Consider the following 20,481-nt stretch of genomic DNA (forward strand, 5'->3'; position numbering starts at 1 on the left):
AAATTTATTCAGCTCAGATTTTCTGTGAAAGAAATCTCAAAAAAGAATTTCACATCATCACTTGAACACACGAAGTTCTGTTTTACTGGGTCAGTCCACAATCTTTCACACATCCTGAATAATACACTTTCACCACTTTCAATGAACTTTAATGATTGCTTGTCAGTGGATTTTGCCAGTTCACACTGCAAAATCCAGCTGCAAAGTGCCTTGAAAGTGGAATGAAAGTGCATTATTTGGAATGTGTTGAAAAACCCAAGGTCATTCCAATTATCAGTGGCACTCCAAGAATTCAGGCTGAGTTATTTCATGGAACCTACCAATTCATTCTTTTAATTGGAGATGCCAGAGATTGAACCAGCGACTTTCTGCAAGCAAAGCAGGCTTTCCCACTTAACCCCCGCATTTCCCATTCTACTATGATTTCTGTTATCCCCACTTGTGTGCTGCAAATCTCTTCCGGCTCGGTTCTTTTTGGACTTGCTCACCTATGCCTCTTTCTTAACCCCAGGATACCACCCTGAAAAGAAACGTTATTCTTTGTTCAGTCCCTCCTTGTTATTTCCACAGATCTTACCTGTGGAATCTTGTAGAGATTTAGGATGTCTGCCACATGGAAAGAGACATCAGAGCTAAGGCCCCCGATGACGGCCATTAGATTTTTGGGAGCAACACATTCATAATTCGGAAAATATCGATGGAATTTATAGAGCAGATCAAAAGTGGTGCGGTAGGTCATCCTCATATCATAGTAGCTGTCATAGATGTGGAACCCAAGAGTGACGTTGGGCAAGATTCTGGGACTTTTGTTGATCTCATTTACAGCAAACGCCAAGGCCAGGACATGCTGGTGAAACTTTATCACCATACTGTGAACAGAGATACATACCCTTAAACAGGAACTTCTAACTTTTTTCCACAATACTACTATATTCTGGATTTGATTGTATTACTTTAGTATTAGGATAATCTTCCTTTTTTTACAGATGCTCTCTGAAGTAATATCCTTGTTGTCCATCCCAAGCTAATGTTGTTACGGACCAGACTGGAACATATCTCAACCCTGCATCTCTTGGGCCTGTCTCCATTCTGTGTTATACAACACAAGCAGGTAAGCACATCCTTCCCATCATTTAATTTTTTCCCCAATGTTAATGTGACCTGGGATGGAATCAGAGTCCACCTTCTTTCTTTGAGCCTTGGTTTCCTTATGAAAACCAACGGTAAAGTGTAGGGTCGGGTCAAGATGACAAAAGAAGTAATTCACAAGAGAAAATAATTCCTTACTATGGCTCCAAGTATAACTCCTCAGCTGGATGTTGACTTAAAGCTACTTCATACAAACAGTAAAATAAGTGAGAAGTAATTCCACCTATAAGGAGATCTCCTGGCTGGTACCATTCATGTGGAACAGGGAGGGGATCCTTCATGTGACACAGGTTTGTGGAAATGAAATGCATTTGCCTTTTTAAAAGCTCCAGCAAGACAAATGTATTTCAGCTCAGAGCAAAGATCCTACTGTCACACAAATGGATTGAACAGGAAGCAGTTAAGGGATCGAATTGTTCTGCAGAGAGGTCCTCTGCTCAGCTGTCAATGGATCAATGGTTTCAGAACTATCTCAATGCTGATTGCTTTTCAGAACCTTCTGGACAGCCAAGGGAGATTTGGAGAGATCAAATTACAGTGATTCGGACAATTCCAGGGGGAAATAATTACTTCTGCCAATGTTGCCAGTGATTAATCTGAGGAAAGTCTGATAGCAAATAGGGTTCATTTTTTACTGCTCTTTGTAGAACTTTGTTCAACTCCTTAATGGGAACAAATAGACTTTTGTCTTCTGGGTTTCTGGGGGTTTTCCTGTTGTTATTCTGTCTCTCACAGCTACAATAGACCTACCATTAAAATTATGGACTGGTCATTTCTTCGTCAGAGGGCAAACGGGCAAATTCAGCAGGGGATCAAATACTTTTTTCCCTCACTATATGCGAAGTTGGGAGTTTTTGCCCTGGGGAGGGAGTGCCAAAGTATTGATGCCCTGACTTAGAAAGTTCTTTTTCAGGGTTGCCACCTGTTCAGGCTTAGATGGAAGGGGCAACAGAAGGAGGGACCCCAAAGGTGCCCAGATAGAGTGGGTGGGTTAATATGGCATAAGACAGTCCTTGAGGGTTTTGATTAGTGATGGCAAACAACCTTCTCTACATGACAGCTTACTTTTTTAGCACTCACCTCCCCATGCAGTGTGCAATTACCGTGGGATGTTGGGAGTATTCTCCATTCACATGGTTTGAGGGGAATGTCCAAGAGAGCAAGGGTGCCCATGAATCAAATTTGCAGGCAAGGATGAACACTCCTCCCCAGAATCCTCTGCAACACAGAAGTGTTCTTTGGCATACAGTGGGATCGGCAAAGGGCTCGGTCCAGTTAGGGCATTTGAAAACCATTGTACACTGGCAACAAGTAAACAGTGAATAGTAATGCAAGATAGAATACACTGAGTTGGACCCAACATTCAGTTTCAGTCACTGGAAACACTGGCAGTGTTTCTGCAAAGCCAAAGATACCTTTGGAGGGTAATGTATTCTCCATGTTTTATATCCATTTTGGCTTGGTGTCCTGCGCCTCTTTCACCTTTTTATCTTGTCAGAGTTTTCTCACCCCTTCAATAACAGCAGCTAACTTTACCATGGAATCTCTCCAGGCCTCCTGCACCTGTTTGTTCCTCAGGCAATATATGAACGGGTTGAGCAAAGGGGACACCATGGTGTTGAGGACGGCCACCATTTTGCCAAGCTCGAGTTTACTGTTCTGTGTTGGTTTAATATACAGGAAGATACAGCTCCCATAGGTGATAGACACCACAATGAAGTGAGAGGCGCATGTAGAAAAGGCTTTCTGTCTCCCTGTAGCAGAAGGGATATGCAAGACAGTTTGGATGATATTGATGTAGGACACTACCGTAATGCTCAGGCTGCCCAGTATGGAAAACACAGCTGTCACGAATCCAAGGAACCTTAGCAGCTGTGTGTCACCACAAAGGATCTTAATCAAGGGGGCATTGTCGCAGAAGAAATGGTTAAGGGTGTTTGAGCCACACATTGGAACCTGTAGGAAAAGTAAGAATGGGCCAATGATCAGGAGAAAACTGCCCAGCCAGGAACAGAGGACCAGAAAAACGCAAATATGATTGTTCATGATGGTTGGATAGTGCAAGGGGTTGCAAATGGCCATGTATCGATCAAAGGACATGACGGCCAAGAGGAAGAACTCAGAGGTGCCCAGCTGGAAGTACAAGAAAGACTGCAACATGCACCCGAGATAGGAAATCTTTTTATTTCCCGTTGCCAGCTGGGTCAAAGTTTGGGGGACTATGGCAGTGGTGAAGCCAATTTCTAAGAGAGAGAAATTCCAAAGGAAAAAATACATCGGGGTCTGTAGTCGGTGATCGATATGAGCAATGGTGATGATGGCTGCATTTCCAATGATTGTCAGGAGGTAAGAACAGAGCAAGATGGTGAACAGCAGCAGCTGCAGTTCACGGACGTCAGTGAATCCCTGCAGTATGAACTCGCTCACTGTGGTTTCATTGTATTTCATGGCTGCCCTAGATTAAGGAATCAATTGCAGAAGAAAATGACTGACGGACATTAGCATTAACTTAGTCAATAAACATCCGTCTTGTGCAAACTGGATATAAAATTTGGTTAAATGAGAACTCACCCAAAGTAAGGAGTACACATTGGATTGGATGGATAATGGGACCTAGCCAGTGACTTCCCTTGATTTAAAGCAGTAAATGAGGAGTCTTTTAACAAGAAACAAATATATGTGTTTGAGCATCTTCATTCCAAATTATTTTACAAGATTTCTTTGGAGGATAGGGGCTTCTTGATAAAAAAAAGTCCCAAATCACTAGCAAACAAACAAAAAAAATAACAGTTTATTTTTGAAGATCATTGTTAGGCTACAGATTCCCTTGATCCCACCAAGCACACTTGCATTCTGTGGTTCGGTTAGTTCTGTCCAGAATGGTGTGTCCCTGTTTTACCAGGAGCCTTCTCCTTAAAGGTTAAGTTGTGAATTTATCAAGAGCCTTCTGCTTACATAGAGTTGCCAATCTCCAGGTGGTAAGTAATCAAAGATTAACACCTCTGTACTGGTACCAAAGGTTAGAAAATAAGTACAGAACAAATCACTATAGCCAAATACTCAAAAAGTGTAATAAGCATAAGCAAACATCACATAATATACAGTAACTATCAATCCAAGGTTGTCTACAAGACAGTAACAATCAGTCCAAAGGTGAGTGTCTACAAAAGAGTAACAGTCACTGTCAATCCAGTTTGGAAGTCTTCAAAAGAAGAGAAGGTAAACAGGGATATTCCCCAACCTGGAACTGGCAACCGTATGCTTACACCATCCAGAATGCTATGTTTTCATGATGGAATTCTGATATCACAGTTGTAAATAGCAGTATCCTTTACACGTTGCTTAAAGCAATAGTCACAATACTGTCTAAATACAATGCACTTGTCAAGTCCTGCAGGGTTCGGGTCTCACTCGATAGAGAGTTCTACCAGGCCGGGGCCAGAGCTTGGTTGTTGCTGTCTTATTTGCTGCTTATTTAGAGTCAGTCTAGGTCAGCCCATCATTCTCCTCTATGGCAAATGGAAGTGAGCAATGACCCAGAAATGTTCCACCATTCAGAAAATCCCCAAACGACTGGAACTGCCTGAAACTTACCTTGCAAATTATTCAATGTCTTAAATATTGTGGCTAAGTCCAGTGTACATGACTCTAGACAGACATTTGTGCATCATTCCACCAAAATATTGCTTTCTCCAAACATTACAACACTGGAATGTGTGTATATATGTAGATAGATAGATCTTCTCATTATAGATTCCCAGGAGACCAAGGTGTTTATGCAATTAGTCTACCTTGTAACTCTTTCCCAGTTAATTTTTCTTTTCTTTTATTTCCTTTCAGAGTGGAGGACTCAAGAGGTAAAGGGTCATTGCATATTCTAAAGCTCATAACAACATTTGTAATTATGATCAGACAAGAAGAAATTACAATGGAGGTTAAAACTATCCCTAGAGGGTCTTCATAAGACAGAAAGCCTGTTGAATGCACTGGTCACGGTCCTTGCCTAGATACTGATCGCCTGGGCATTTAATACAGTTATTTATGTCTGAAAAAAGTGGGGGGAAAGACAATCTCAGTTTTATGTGTGACATCTGGTCAAATCTAGGCATTTGGTATCAGTTTGGTAGTATACTCACACACGTGTATTGGTATTGCTCTTTTGACCCATGATATCCAAATGTGAATGGTATTATTGAAGCCTGCTGTTTTCTTAAAAGGAATTCATAACCTATTCCAAGTTTGTAATTTGGTCTAGGGAGCGTGCATTTGGTAAAGCTGAACTGAAAAAACTGAAAAATACCTTACCTTTCCCCCCACACGGCTGAAAACAACAGCTTTTTAAATTGTAGCCAGTAATCCTGATCCTAAAAAAGCAAGAAAAATTAGCTTTTTTCCAGGATCATCAGCTGCGGCTGTAGAAATGCCTTTTGAAAGGGGAAAAAAGCCCACTTTGACACTGAAGGAGCCAGAATTGCCCCCCATGGCAATTCTGGCTCCTGCAGTGCTGTTAAATGGTGTTCCCCAATTTTACAATATGGAGGCATGCCATTAGGATGAACCTGGGCATGACATCTCATCTAACTTCAGGGTTGCCAGGTCCCTCTTTGCCACCAGCGGGAGGTTTTGGGGGTGGAGCCTGAGGAGGGCGGGATTTGGGTAGGGGAGGGACTTCAATGCCATAGAGTCCAATGGCCAAAGCGGCCATTTTCTCCAGGTGAACTGATCTCTATCGGCTGGAGATCAGTCGTAATAGCAGGAAATCTCCAGCTGTTACCTGGAGGTTGACAACCCTATCTAACTTGGCCCTAAAATGAAAGATTCCATTCTCTTGTTTATTTATATAATTAAACCAGTTATACGTTCACTTTCCCCAATTGTCACACTGGCTCTGTATAATGATACAGGGTATATACAGGGGCAAGAGTTAGAGCTAGTGATGCATTAGGAGGTCCTTTTCTCTGGCAACCCCAGTTCATAGAATCATAGAGTTGGAAGGGACCACCAGGGTCATCTAGTCCAACCCCCTGCACAATGCAGGAAATTCACAACTACCTCCCCCCCACACCCCGTGCCCAGAAGATGGCCAAGATGCCCTCCCTCTCATGAACTGCCTAATTTCATACAATTGGCATTGCTGACAGATGGCCATCTAGCCTCTGCTTAAAAACCTCCAGGGAAGGAGAGCTTACCACCTCCCTAGGAAGCCTGTTCCACTGAGGAACCGCTCCAATGGTTAGAAAAGTCTTCCTAATGTCTAGATGAAAATTCTTCTGATTTAGTTTTAACCCGTTGGTTCTGGTCCGACCTTCTGGGGAAACAGAAAAAAACTCGGCACCATCCTCTGTATGACAGCCCTTCAAGTACTCGAAGATGATGATCATATCCCCTCTCAGTCTTCTCCTTTTCAGGCTGAACACACCCAGCTCCTTCAACCTTTCCTCATAGGACTTGGTCTCCAGACCCCTCACCATCTTTCTTGCCCTCCTCTGGACATGTTCCAGCTTTATCTATATCTTTCTTAAATTGTGGTGCCCAAAACGGAACACAATACTCTAGGTGAGGTGTAACCAGAGCAGCATAAAGACCTTCACTTTGGAAGGTCTGCAGGGCCTCAGCAGACATCAAGGTTCTCAAGTGGGAGAACTCCCCATACTGAAGACCTGTTAGAACGGCCAGTCTTACAAAGTGCTCTTCCAGTAAGGTCCTGAAGAGGGCTTCCAGTGCCACAGGTACTGAATTGCCAATCGAGGAAGATACTCACTAGATGCCAGAGGTTCCCCTGACAATATACACACAGGCAGCTTTGCAAAACTTAATGATGTTCGCACACACACACACACACACACACATTATCTTTATAAAGCTTGAGCTGACATTCTGCAGGGAGGATGAAAGCAAGATACCCAGGGATGGCAAGTCAAAAGCCTGTCTTCATTTTCCTCTATCATCTTATCACGAATGCTAATATTACACAGTTAAGTAGATATCTTCTGGGCATGGAGTAGGGTCACTGGGAGTGTGTGTGTGTGCAGGGGAGGTAGTTGTGAATTTCCTGCATTGTGCAGTGGTTTGGACTAGATGACCCTGATGGTCTCTTCCAACTCTATGATTCTGTGATTCTATATACATAATACTGGGTACGTGGCACTTAATAGCATACAAAAATATTGTTGATATTAAATATTTAATTGCACCTGGAGTATTATATGTAAACTGATCTGGTACCAAGACTGAACATTCTTTGAACCCAGTTTTAAATTACAGGTATCCCTCAAAGAGTCTTTGAATTTTGGAGGCCCCTTGACTTCTTGTTCAAAAAATATGATCCACATACATGAATTTCTGGGTAATTTATTTGAAGCCTTTCCCCTTCTTTTCATGCGATGCTTTAGTATTTTTGATTTGTTGACTGTTCTTGCTTTTGGTGACTTGTCCGTTTTCTGTCTAAAACCACTGCGCTCTATAGACAATCCGAAAAGCAAAGGTAAGTGAAATAATTTCTGGGACTTCAAGATTCGAGTCCAGTAGCTTTTTAGAGACCAACAAGATTTTCCAGGTGGCAGGATTTGAGTGTTAAAGCTCTATTTGTCAGATGAAGGGAGCTTGTCTTAAACTCTCAAAAGCTTAAACCCTGGAAAATCTTGTCGGTCTCTTTAAACAATAGTGGTCATGAATCTTGCTCTTCAACAGGACTACCCACCTGAAACTAATTTATAGGACTGTCATGCTCTTGTTGAAGGTGGGATATTTGTTGTGATCATGTTAGTTAAGTGCAGCTAATCAGTCTCCTGCAGTAAACCATGCCATCTTCTTACCTCTTGGGGGAGGTTCACCAAGATGCCATTATGTTCTTTGAGAAGGGACAATTGGAGGATCTCAAGAAAGGATGCCTAGAACCTTCCCAAGAAAAGGGGGGGCATGGTGTACTTGGTTGCTTGGAGGACAGGAAAGGGGGCTGCCCTGAATCAATGTGCATTCATTTGTCTTCTAGGCTGTGTTGCCGCTCAAACTGGAAATGGCACTGAGGAATCAGAGCCGCACAGAGCAAGTGACGGAATTCATTTTAATCGGCTTCCAAGTTCCCAAGCCAGTGGAGATCCTCCTTTTTGTGGTGCTTCTTGTAGTTTTCCTATTGACACTCGCTGGGAATATCACCATCATCACACTGGTGTGCCTGGCCCAGCAACTCCAGACTTCCATGTACTTCTTTCTCTGCAATCTCTCCTTCCTGGAGATCCTCTTTGTTTTGACAATCACCCCAAAGATGTTGGCGAATCTGGCTTCCTTGGACAAAACCATCTCTTTCCTCGCCTGTGCCGCCCAATGTTATTTCTACTTCTTCCTTGGCACTACTGAGTTCATCCTCATCGCCGTGATGTCGTTTGACCGTTATGTCGCCATCTGCCACCCGCTTCGCTATGCCATCATTGTGAACGGTCAGGTATGCACATCATTGGTCCTTAGCTGCTGGATTGGTGGCTTCCTATCTACCATTGGCCCCATCGTCCTGTTCTTCCAGTTGACTTTCTGCGGCTCAAATGTTATCGACCATTTCTTCTGTGACTATGCCCCAATGATAAAGCTGTCTTGCAATGACATACAGTTCATCCTGGCCCTGGTGTCTGTCCTCTCTTCAGTAGTGCTGCTCAGTTCATTGGCTGTCACTGGTGTATCTTATCTTTACATTATCGCCACCATCTTGCGCATGCACGCCGCCAAAGGCCGGCTAAAGACTTTTTCCACCTGTGCATCCCACCTGACTGTAGCCTCCATCTTCTATGGCAGCGCAATCTTCATGTACTCTTTACCCAGCCAGGGACGCTCTCGGGCCGTTCAGAAGGCCATAGCGGTACTCACGGCTGTGGTGACCCCTTTGCTCAACCCTTTTATATATACTCTGAGAAATGAGAAGGTGAAGGAGGCCTTGAGAGACTGTCTGAAGAGGCTAACATTGAAATTGTGAGCAGAATGGTTGTCCCATTTTTCTGATCAAGACAGCTCAGCTTGATTGTGGAGGTCCAATGGAATGGGGTGATTGTCTTATGTTTAGAGTACAGCCTTTTTTTCCTGGGGGAGGTTGAGAAAAATGGGGGGGGGGGTATTTTTATCTACCGACAGGTACTGTAGAGATGGGAGAGAATTAGCCAGAAAAAAAAGCTAAAAATGTATCAGAGCTGATGCAATGAAATGTTAGCATCCTGGAGGGGGGAGGAGAGTTGCTTTTTATACCCCACTTTTCATAACCATAAGGAGTCTCAAATTGCGCATTCCTGAAATGCGCTGGCATGCTGACCCAAAGGCCTTTGGAGGCTGACAAAGGCCTCCGCCAGTGCAAGGGCCCACAACACCAGCGCTCAGAAGGTGCATGACGGTGTTGTTGGCCCCAGCGCTGGCATGCAGGCCCATACTGTGAATTTGCTTATGATGCTTATGTTGATAGGCTTTCCCTGAAGTCTGCTTTCAATTTTCTGGCTTCCAAAATAACCAGCGCAAAGTCATTCAAGACTGATGAAGATTCATACACCAAAGCAGGAATTTAGCCAGCATCCTGTCTTTTGTTGTCTTCTCCAACTTGTAAACTTTTTTTAATAGAATTGTCATATTGGTGTTGTATATGAGATCTGTATTGAAATTGTAATTTGCTGTATTTGTAATTTTTAAAATATTGTTCCTATTTGTTGCCATTTGTGAATCATGGACATATTATGGGACAACCTTGTACTTTTGTAATTACAACAATAATCTTTGGCATTTTCCATTACATTTCACAATTTTTGAATTATATGTACAACTTTTGGTATTTTTGATGCTTCCACAATTATTTTTTTAGATCTTTGGTACTCTGTACCCCTTCTTCTTGTCGTTCAGAGGTTTCCTTTCTCCTTTTTTGTAGAAAGTTTTCTGCCTCGTCACTAGTGGCTATCAGTTGAGGCTTCTGGCAAAAGGACCACCCAAAGATGCAGATTCATAGATGTCCTCTAGTCCTACTGAAGGTGTAAAGTTTTCCCCTATACCCAGGCTTTTGATTGAAGGGCTCTCCCTTCCTTTTACTTGTAAGCTTCATGGCCTCCCTCTTTCCTGAATGAGGTTTCATGGGTACAGTTTTATGTTCTCTCCTAAATTGTGCTATTGTTTTTTTTTATCACATTATTTATTCGGAATATTTTTGTGCAACATAATGAGACAAAAACAACAACAACAACTAGAAAAGCTGGTAATCTGCAGGCCAAAATGGTAGCAACCTCTCCCTTCCCTGTTCCATGTAGCAAGCCTTTATACCATCCCTAGGCAGGGGGTGGAGAGCTCTACATAGGGTTGCCAACCTCCAGTTGGGACCTGGAGATCTCTCAGAATTACAACTGATCTCCAGACAACAGTTCTCCTGGAGAAAATGGTTGCTTTGGAGGGGTCACTCTATGGCATTAAACCCCACTAAGGTCCTTCCCCTCTCCAAAACCTGTCCCTCCACAGGATGCATCCACAGATCTCCAGGAATTTCCCAACCCACCGCTGATAACCCTAGCTCTACAGGGGGATCTAGGAGTTGACAGTCTCCCGGCCAAGTCAGAGGGGCCAGACGGTGTTCGTCCTAGAGTTCTCCAAGAACTCAAATGGGAAATTCTGTTCCAGGGAAAGCATTATTAAAGATAGACTTGTCAAGCAAATAGAAGGTCAAGCCCTGCTGAGCAAAACCCAACATGGTTTCTGTAAAGGTAGGTCCTGTCTCCAACAGAAAAAAAGAACATGATCCACTTGAGGAAGTCTTTCTCTGTACAAAATAACCTAAGATCCAAATTAGTGGAAGGGACTAATAAAATCCAGACCTACATCACTGTGATTAGTCTCAGAGGACGAATCTTCTGAACACAACCCAACTATTATTGAACAGCAAAAGCTATGAAGAACTTTAAAGAATCCTGTTTAAATTACAGAACTGCCATCCCAGAGAAGATATATCAAAGAACTATGGAAATATCTAGCCTAAAATAATATAGTAGGAACATGTATCTTTAGATGGGTAATAAATAATGTGCTCCTTAAAGAAGCTGCACTAATAACCCTTGGGTGCGATCAAGAGCAATGAGATTGCATCTCTTGTGCTTTGCGAGGGCTATATTGTTAAAGACATGATGAATGAGCACCATTATATCAGACTATCTCCACGTACACTCCTGATGCTAAGAGATGGAGAAATGCTTACTATAAAGTTACAGCTGTCTCTACTTTGTGAGGCAACAATGCAAGGAATCTGCCAAAATCCATTCAGGATCCAGAAAGGTGAAGATTCAGAAAACAGAGGTCACAAGTGAGACTTTTGTTATGTTGTGTTGATTCACTTTGTTTGCAAGAGAGAGGACTTAGCTTCTTCCCAATGGATTCTTTCACTACAGACACTTTGTGGTGGGTTACAAATTGTGTCATTAGAGGGATGAAGGGTGCTTTGGCGCTTGAAAGCTTATAACCCAAAAATCTTTCCAGTTTCTAAGGTGCTAGTGGACTGGAATCTAGCTGCAGACCGACATGGCTATCCTCTGAAACTATGCCATAAGAGGGTAGCTCTTCATGCAACTGACTCTCACTCATGAACAAAAAAAAGAGATTATGCTGCTCTTGAGTTGTTTGCCACACAATCCTTTTATTCCGATGGGTAGCCATGTTAGTCTGTCACTAGCAGTAGAAAAGAGCAGGAGTCCAGTAGCACCTTAAAATTTCTGGGAGGGTAGGAGCTTTTGTGAGCCACAGCTAACTTCTCCAGATTCAGTGATCAGTTCTTCAGATTCAGCTGTCTGAAGAAGTGAGCTGTGGCTCACGAAAGCTCCTACCCTCCCAGAAATTTTGTTCATCTTTAAGGTGCAACTGGACTCCTGCTCTTTTCTAATCCTTTAATTGACCGGCATAGAGATTCGAGGAGCTTGGTTGCATATGCAGACATAAAAAACCTAAGGTTAGATCCAGCCAGCTTGTTCTGCACTCTAGGCTACACAAATCCTCTTCATACTACATCTCCCATGGCTTTTTACATGCAGGTTGTACAATCCCCAACATAGCCTCTTCGGTTGGGCAGACATTACCTCTCATTTCCTTTTCAGCAGTGGTTACTAAGTGGAGGCCTGTGAGAGGCTGTGAAACCTTTGGTTGGGGGAGAAGAATTAAGTGGAAGGAAAGCTTATAATACTGTTTAATACTGCCTATAAAATACAGCTGAAACAATTAATTTCTCTTCCTTTTTAGGCAGGTGTCGAGAAGTATGAACAACACACCAGTGAAGGAATTCATACTCTTAGGCTTTACAGACAATCATAAGCTTCAAGTCTTACTCTTTCTCCTACTAATGGGAACATATCTCTTAACTATATCAGGGAACATGGTGATCATTGTGATCACGCTGTCCAGTCACCGTCTCAACACACCAATGTATTTCTTCCTCCGAAATTTTGCACTATTGGAGCTTGGATTCACCACTTCCATCATTCCCAAAGCATTGGTCAACTTGGCCACGGGACAGAGGTCTATCTCCATCAGTGGCTGCTTCACACAGTTCTTTCTGTACTTTACTCTGGGGACAACAGAATTCTTTCTGCTGGCAGTCATGTCATTTGACAGATACGTGGCCATCTGTCACCCTCTTCGTTACTCCACCATAATGAAAGGCCAGCTGTGCTCTTTGCTGGTAGGTTGCTCTTGGGTTGGGGGCTTGTTGCTAATTTTGGGTCCAGCAATCGCTTTATTTCAGGCACCATTTTGTGGCCCAAACACTGTGAACCATTTTTTCTGTGACAATGGACCATTGATCAAACTTGTTTGCGTAGACACAAGTCGACTGGAACTCATGGATTTCTTCGTTGCCATCCTCTCTCTCATTGGAACTTTGGCAGTAACCGTTGTCTCCTATGTCAACATCATTTCCAGCATTATGCGCATCCCATCGACCCAAGGGAGGCGGAAAGCTTTCTCCACTTGTTCCTCCCATATTATTGTTGTCTCCCTGTTTTATGGTAGCTGCATCTTCATGTATGTGAGGCCTTCTCAAAGTGAAGGGTTTGATTTCAACAAAGGGGTCTCCATTCTAAACACCGTGGTCACCCCCTTGTTGAACCCCTTCATCTACACCCTCAGAAACAAGCAAGTACATGAAGTGCTCAAAGATACCAGAAAGAAGATACTTAACAAAATTAGATAGAGAGCTAGAGAGCTAGAGAGAGCTAGAGAGAGCTAGAGAGAGCTAGAGAGAGCTAGAGAGAGCTAGAGAGAGAGAGCGAGAGAGAGAGAGAGCGAGAGAGAGAGAGAGCGAGAGAGAGAGAGAGAGCGAGAGAGCGAGAGAGCGAGAGAGAGAGAGAGAGAGAGAGAGAGAGAGAGAGAGAGAGAGAGAGAGAGAGAGAGAGAGAGAGAGAGAGAAGAGAGAAGAGAGAGAGAGAGAGAGATATGATGGATGGTCATAGAGTGCCATAGATAGTTGGATGGATGGATGGATGGATGGATGGATGGATGGATGGATGGATGGATGGATGGATGGATGGATGGATGGATGGCTGGCTGGATGGCTGGATGGATGGCTGGATGGATGGCTGGATGGATATAGAGTTCCATGCTAAGCAGTGTTATATCCTTCTAAGAGTTATAATCTTCTAACTTCAACGGACTTAATGGGAAATGTTACAGTGGAACTTGAATTATTAAGAGACTATAAACTCAACCTGGAGTTCAGAGAATTTGCTTGATATTTTGTATGTGACAATAATGTATGTGTCTGCTATCTGTTCGTTATCTACCAATGTCATGTTGGTGTCCCATTTTGAATTTTTGGCTGGCTATCTTTGTGCTGGATGGACCATATTTCTGACATCAAGCATCAGAATCTTTATAATTATTATTTTAACCTTGTAATGTTTGTGTTAAGAGGGACTATCTCCCTGTCTTTTTATTACACTCACAAGTAATGTGACTGTTCAGTCAGATATGTAAATATGATAAGTCTTTCCATATAAAAGGCAATGTAGAATTTTTGTGTCATGGTTACTCTTGATTAGCACACAGTACAGTCATTACTAAGTAATCCTCTGAAATAAATGGACGTAGACTAGATCATATTTGAGATCTTTATTGAAATGGTTATTAGCTGTATTTTGCGTGTAATTTTTTTGATAGTGTTCCTATTTGTTGTCATTTTGTGAATCGTGGACATATTATGGGACAACCTTGTGCTTTTGTAATTACAATAATAACCTTTTGCGTTTTCCGTTACATTTCACAATTTTTGAATTATATGTACACCTTTTGCTATTGTTTGATGCTTCTACAATTATTTTTTTAGACCTTTGGTACTCTGTACCCCTTTTTCTTGTCGTTCAGAGGTTTCCTTTCTCCTTTTTTGTAGAAAGTCTTCTGCCTCATCACTAGTGGCTATCAGTTGAGGCTTCTGGCAAATGGATCTCCCAAAGATGCAGATTCATGGATGCCCCTAGTCCTACTGCAGGTCTAAAGTTTTCCCCTGTACCCAGGCTTTTGATTGAAGGGCTCTCCCTTTTACTTGTAGGCTTCATGGCTTTCCTGAGAGTGGTTTTATGGATGCTGTTTTATGTTCTCTCCTAAGTTGTGCAATTGCTCTTTCATCTCATTATCTGAAATATTTTTGTGCAGCGTAATGAGACAAAGAAACCCAGAAAAGTTGGTAATCTGCAGGCCAAAATGGTAGCAACCTCTCCCTGACCTGTTCCATGTAGCATGCCTTTATACCATTCCCTAGGCAGGGGGGTGGAGAGCTCTACATAGGGTTGCCAACCTCCAGTTGGGGCCTGGAGATCTCTCAGAATTACAACTGATCTCCAGACAACAGTTCTCCTGGATAAAATGGTTTCTTTGAGGGGGCACTCTATGGCATTATACACGACTGAGGTCCTTCCCCTCTCCAAAACCCTGCCTTCCACAGAATGCATCCACAGATCTCCAGGAATTTCCCACCCACAGCTGATAACCCTAGCTCTACAGGTGGAGCTAGGAGTTGACAATCTCCCAGCCAAGGTGGTATGAAGCCGTTTACTTCTATGTAAGGTTCCCATTTGCCCACTTATGGCAGGAGACCTCTAGAACATTGCAACCCTTGTCTGCCAATGCTCAGCTGATGTTCTCAGCAGAGAAATGATGCCATAGAGACAACCTTCCAAGGCTGTCATTCTTTCCAAAGGAACTGTTCTCTGTAGTCTATATATCAGCTGTACTTCTGGGAGGACGTCATGCCCTATCTGATGGCTGGCAACCCTACCTCTTTGGCTGCTTGAATTCAGATACTGACCCTGCAAAACAGAAGAGCTTGAGAGACTAAGCTGAAACATGATGGCTCAGAAATCAGACCCATTTTGTTCAGTAGGACTACTTTTAAGTAGATGCACATATGAATGCAGCCCGAGGGAGTAGATTTAGGACAGACAACAGAAGTGCATCTTAGAATCATAGAGTCATAAAATCATAGAGTTGGAAGGGACCAACTCTTCTAGAGGGGATGTAGTGTTGGTTGCCCAATATCTCAGAATGCCTCCAAAGGGAAATAGAGAACTTGATAGAAGCCTATGGCTATTCCCCATGTGCTAGGAGGCAGCAACAGGGAGAGGCCTTAGCATCCATACCATATTTGTAGGGCCTTTGAAGTTCTTATTTAGAGGGCAAATACCATGGGATTGTCCTCTCCTTCACTGTGGGTTTCCTGGGATGGAGGCATTTGACCAATGGATTAGGTGGTCTTGTTGATTTGATCATGCCAGGTGATGCATTTGGGGGGGGGAGTTCTTTTTGTACAGTATATTGGATATATTGGACAATTCTGTTTAATTTGATTGACTGGCATTTGATTGTTTGAGGGAAAAATCTGAGCCAAAGACAAGCTCAAGGGAAAACTGCTGAGCGCTATTTACCTGAAATTGAATCCCAATACTCTTACGTTTGAATTTTTGATTGTTTGTGGTCCTTGTTCCTTTGGGAAGCTCTCTGTGAAACACCGGGGGGGGGGGGACTCTGACAGGAATTGGTAGCTATGAGAGCTAAAGAGGTTTCAGCAGGTACCATATGAGTACTAGGAAGAAAGAACAGCAAGAGCTTCTCTTCCCAGATATTTCTTTCTTTTTCCCGCATGAAAGATAACACTCCAACCTCACCAGAACAGTGAAGAAACCACCTGGAAAGGTGCACTGTGAATCAGCATGCTTCATCAGAAGAACACTGATCTTCATTCTTGGGCTGAGTGCTAAATCTGTTAGTACTTGCAATAGCAATCAGGATTTTTATACCAGATCTGAGGGATCTTAAACTCTCATATCTACCTTCCCATTCCCTAAAACCTAGCACAGAAAATCTTCTGCAATTCCCACTCTTTGTCAGGTTGGTGATCACTATGGAGAGGACTTCCTTACCCCCAAATTATTGTCAGGTTAAGCTCCTGGGCTCTATTCAGTAGCTTTACTAGACGACTTCAAGATTATATTTTAATACCATTTTAGTAATGCTGGCACTTCCTCCATCCTCACCTTTTCATCCCCTTCAGGTTTTTGTTCCCATATTTTAGCTTTGGAGTATAGTACTGTATAGCCCAAACTCGCTGGATCTCAGAAGTTAAGTAAGGTTGGTACTTGAAAGGGAGACCACCAAGGAAGACTGTGCTGACAAAGGCAATGGCAAACCGCCTCTCCTTCTCACTTGCCTTGAAAGCTCCTTGCTGGCATAGTCGTAAGTCGGTTGTGACTTGTTGGCATGTACATCCGTGTTTTAGCTTTATTTTGTGCATTGCCGTCTTGGGGATGATAACACTGAACATTGTTCTAAGGCATGAAAGGGAATGCAACCCCCACAAAAAGCATTTCCAAATATAATACAGGGGGGAGGACTTTCTTGTGTTCTTCCATGTTGATAGCCAGTGTGATATAGTGATTAGATTGTAAGGTTAGGATGTGGGAGATTTGGGTCCAAATCCTGTTCAGCCCAGCCCCTCTCCGTCAACTTAATCCATCTACCACATAGTGTTGATGAGAACATAAATCAGAGGATGGGAAAGCCGTGGATGCTGTTCTCGGTCTCTTGGAGGGAGGATGGGATAAAGATTTACTAGACAAAAGGAAGCTGTGGTAAGTCTTGCTTCTCTTCTGTCTCTCTCTTTGCCATCTCAAAATGTTTCTAACCAGAGAGAAGCCATATAGAGGCTGGGTTACTCTCTCCTCAAGACAGGACTCTCACCACATTCTCTGATCACCATATATCTCCTCAATGAACAACTCGCATCAGCATTTGGTGGTGTGGCTTCCATTTCAATCATTTCAGTGTAAGTTTAGATTTAACAATAACTATTGTATCCAGGACCACTGGTGCTTGAAAATGCCATCAAGTTGCAAACAGTTTATGGCAACTCTGTAGGGTTTTCAAGGCAAGAGACAAACAGAGGTGGTTTGCCACTGCTGCTGCTGCATAGTGACCCTGGACTTCCTTGGTGGTCTTCCATCTACATTCTTACCAGGGCCAACCCTGCTTTGCTTCTGAGGTCTGATAAGATCAGACTAACCTGGGCCATCCAGGTCAGGGCTCCAGAACCATTAGCATGTTATTTTCCTACCTTATATAGACAACCAGATAAAGTACTAGACATTTGTTTAATTGACACCCCATTGTGCATTCTCTCTCTCTCTCTCTCTAATTTTTTTTGCCTTTTGTGGCTTTTCCTTGCAAGTCAGTCTCAATATTTATGTAGATAGCTGTTAAGCTATCATATTGGTATGGGGATTCGGCTTTTTTGGGATTTTACGAAAATGTTCGGGTTAAACCGCAAATGTTTGGTTAAATCCGAATCCGAAATATACTGAAAAATTGTTTGGTGCACTCCCCTAATAATCTGTCTTGTGTATATTTAGTTAATATCGCTTAATGACTGCACTACAAACTGTGCTTGTTTTTGTCTTAGTGACCCTTGACAATCATTTTCTTTTCTTCAGAAGCTTTCCAAATGTCTCAGACAAACGAAACCATCAACCAAGTCAATGAATTTATTTTGCTAGGATTTGCCATAGTCTGGCAGTTGGAGATCTTCTTCTTTGCAGTTCTGCTTGTTGTCTACATGCTTACCATCACTGGAAATGTGGTCATCATTACTGCCACTTGGGTTGATCATCGACTCCACAGTCCCATGTATTTCTTCCTTTGCAACCTCTCCTTCCTGGATGCCATGGTGGCCACAGCCATTGCCCCCAAGATGATGAAGGACTTCCTATCCAAGGAGAAGACCATCTCCCTGTCTGGCTGCATCTCCCAGTGTTACTTCTACTTCTTCTTGGGCACCACTGAATTCATCCTCTTGGCTGTCATGTCCTTGGACCGATATGTTGCAATCTGCAATCCACTTCGATATTCCACCATTATGAATATACACTTGACGACCCAATTACTGCTCATGTCTTGGGTTGGGGGGTTCCTTTCTGTCCTTTCTCCGATCATCATCATCTCCACGCTGCCCTTCTGTGGCCCCAACATCATTGACCATTTCTTCTGTGACATCGAGCCATTGATCAGGCTCTCTTGTGCTGACACTTCCCTCCTGGAGAAGATAGAGTTTTCTCTTTCTACTGTTGTGCTGTTGAGCTCTCTGATGCTGACGGTGGTCTCCTACATCTACATCATCACCACCATCCTCCGCATCTCATCCAGCACAGGCCGGAAGAAGACCTTCTCCACTTGTGCCTCCCACATCACAGTAGCTTCTATCTTCTATGGGAGTGCCATTTTCATGTACATAGTGCCCAACAAAGGGTTTTCTTTTGGCCTCAAGAAAGTAGTAACCCTCCAGACCTGTGTTGTCACCCACTTGCTCAACCCATTCATTTATACTCTTAGGAATCAGCAAATGAAAGAGGTGCTAAAGGATGCTGTGTCACGACTCTCAGCCATGAAAAGGAATCTGAAGAAAAAAGAGGGTTAAAGTTCTAGATGGCGATAACATCTCTCTCAGCAGGAGGAGAGAAGTATAATTACCATAGTTCAAAAGAAAAAGGGAGATAGAACACTTAGACACCTGATTAGACACTTAGATGCACCCATACGGAGGTTTTCATCTGCCCATCTTCCAAACTACAGAGGGTTTTTTTGAGGGGACTTCTCCATTACATCATCCTCCAGTTTCCCATTTTTCAGGCTTTCCTGGTTTTTGATATGTTCTTTCTTGACTATGAGTTGGTATGATCTTACCAGAAAGAACACAGACCAACCTCATTAGCAAGGTGTCTGAATGAGAGGGGCACTTTTTCAATGGTCCTGTCCACACTAGCAATCAGGAAGAAAATAAGGCCACACTGGTAGGTAGGAGAAAAAAGAAGAACAAGTTAGAGAAGTTTATTTGACCTTTTAGATCCCAGCTTGATTCACTCTAAGCTTTGCCAGGGAATCTAATAAACCAATTTTGATTTTTAAAAATCTATTATTATTTTGTATGTTTATTCTAGTTGATATAATACTGATGTAATTGTAGTATTTTAACTTTGTTGTATTAGATCCCCTTGCACCTTGTTCTTTTTTCATCTGTCCATCCATTTTCTTTCCTGGAGGAATTTTAAGGGGAGGGAGTGCATTTTGTTGTTGCTGTTGTGATATCAGTAATTGTAATTACAAAATAGTGCAATAACATTATATGAGCATGAAAGCGTGACTATTAACACCTTCCAAACTAGATCCATAATCTAGAGCAATTTGCATGCACATTCTCATAGAGCCTCATGGGAATTGTAGTTTATATCGCTTTAAAGACCTGACCATCACACTGGAAGGAAGATTAATTTTCCCCTACTACAAATGTGCAAAAAACAACCTTTTGCTGCAAAACATAGTGAGAAGTTAGCATGCAGCTATAAACTTGCTTGGCTTGGTGTCCAGTTCGGGCAATGAAAAGTGCTCATGATGCAAGGCGATCTGAGACTTGGCTCCCAAGCAGGTCAACAACTTTTACAGTGAAGATTTCAGTGTGCCCAATTCATGCACTGTACATTTCTGACAACATGGCTACCGCACATATTTGGAGGACTGCAAGGAGTGTGCAATTCCAATATAAGCATTTGGTAAACAACTGGTCCACATAATTTTAACGTTAGAAAAATGCTGTTCGGTATTCTTTTTTTAATATAACTTTTTTAAAGTTTAGTTTATAACAACAACAACAACAACAACAACAGATACAACAGCAGTAGGTTAAGCATCCTTGTACAGTCAAAATAGGTTCCAATACTTGGTCTATTATACATCGGTGCTTTTTACAGAAATCATACCATCTGTTGTTTTCACTTAGCAGAACTTAATAAATGCAAATCATACTAT

At 42.6% G+C, this 20,481-nt stretch overlaps 4 protein-coding genes across 4 annotated transcripts; 3 read left to right on the top strand and 1 right to left on the bottom strand.

Annotated features, from left to right (window-relative positions):
- Nucleotides 1-2,643: 2,643 nt before the first annotated feature.
- Nucleotides 2,644-3,597, bottom strand: LOC130490231 (olfactory receptor 49-like). The gene has a single exon (XM_056864055.1). It carries the CDS (start codon nucleotides 3,595-3,597, stop codon nucleotides 2,644-2,646), a length of 954 nt encoding a protein of 317 aa, XP_056720033.1.
- Nucleotides 3,598-8,200: 4,603 nt separating this feature from the next.
- Nucleotides 8,201-9,112, top strand: LOC130490232 (olfactory receptor 6M1-like). Its single transcript, XM_056864056.1, has one exon. It carries the CDS (start codon nucleotides 8,348-8,350, stop codon nucleotides 9,110-9,112), a length of 765 nt encoding a protein of 254 aa, XP_056720034.1. The 5' UTR covers nucleotides 8,201-8,347.
- A 3,285-nt stretch (nucleotides 9,113-12,397) lies between these two features.
- Nucleotides 12,398-13,330, top strand: LOC130489645 (olfactory receptor 49-like). The gene has a single exon (XM_056863418.1). The coding sequence runs from the start codon at nucleotides 12,398-12,400 to the stop codon at nucleotides 13,328-13,330; it is 933 nt and encodes a 310-aa protein (XP_056719396.1).
- Nucleotides 13,331-18,157: 4,827 nt separating this feature from the next.
- Nucleotides 18,158-19,096, top strand: LOC130490233 (olfactory receptor 6M1-like). The gene has a single exon (XM_056864057.1). The coding sequence runs from the start codon at nucleotides 18,239-18,241 to the stop codon at nucleotides 19,094-19,096; it is 858 nt and encodes a 285-aa protein (XP_056720035.1). The 5' UTR covers nucleotides 18,158-18,238.
- Nucleotides 19,097-20,481: the final 1,385 nt, after the last annotated feature.

Source organism: Euleptes europaea, chromosome 18 (assembly GCF_029931775.1).
Source record: "Euleptes europaea isolate rEulEur1 chromosome 18, rEulEur1.hap1, whole genome shotgun sequence".
Classification (NCBI taxonomy): Eukaryota; Metazoa; Chordata; class Lepidosauria; order Squamata; family Sphaerodactylidae; genus Euleptes; species Euleptes europaea.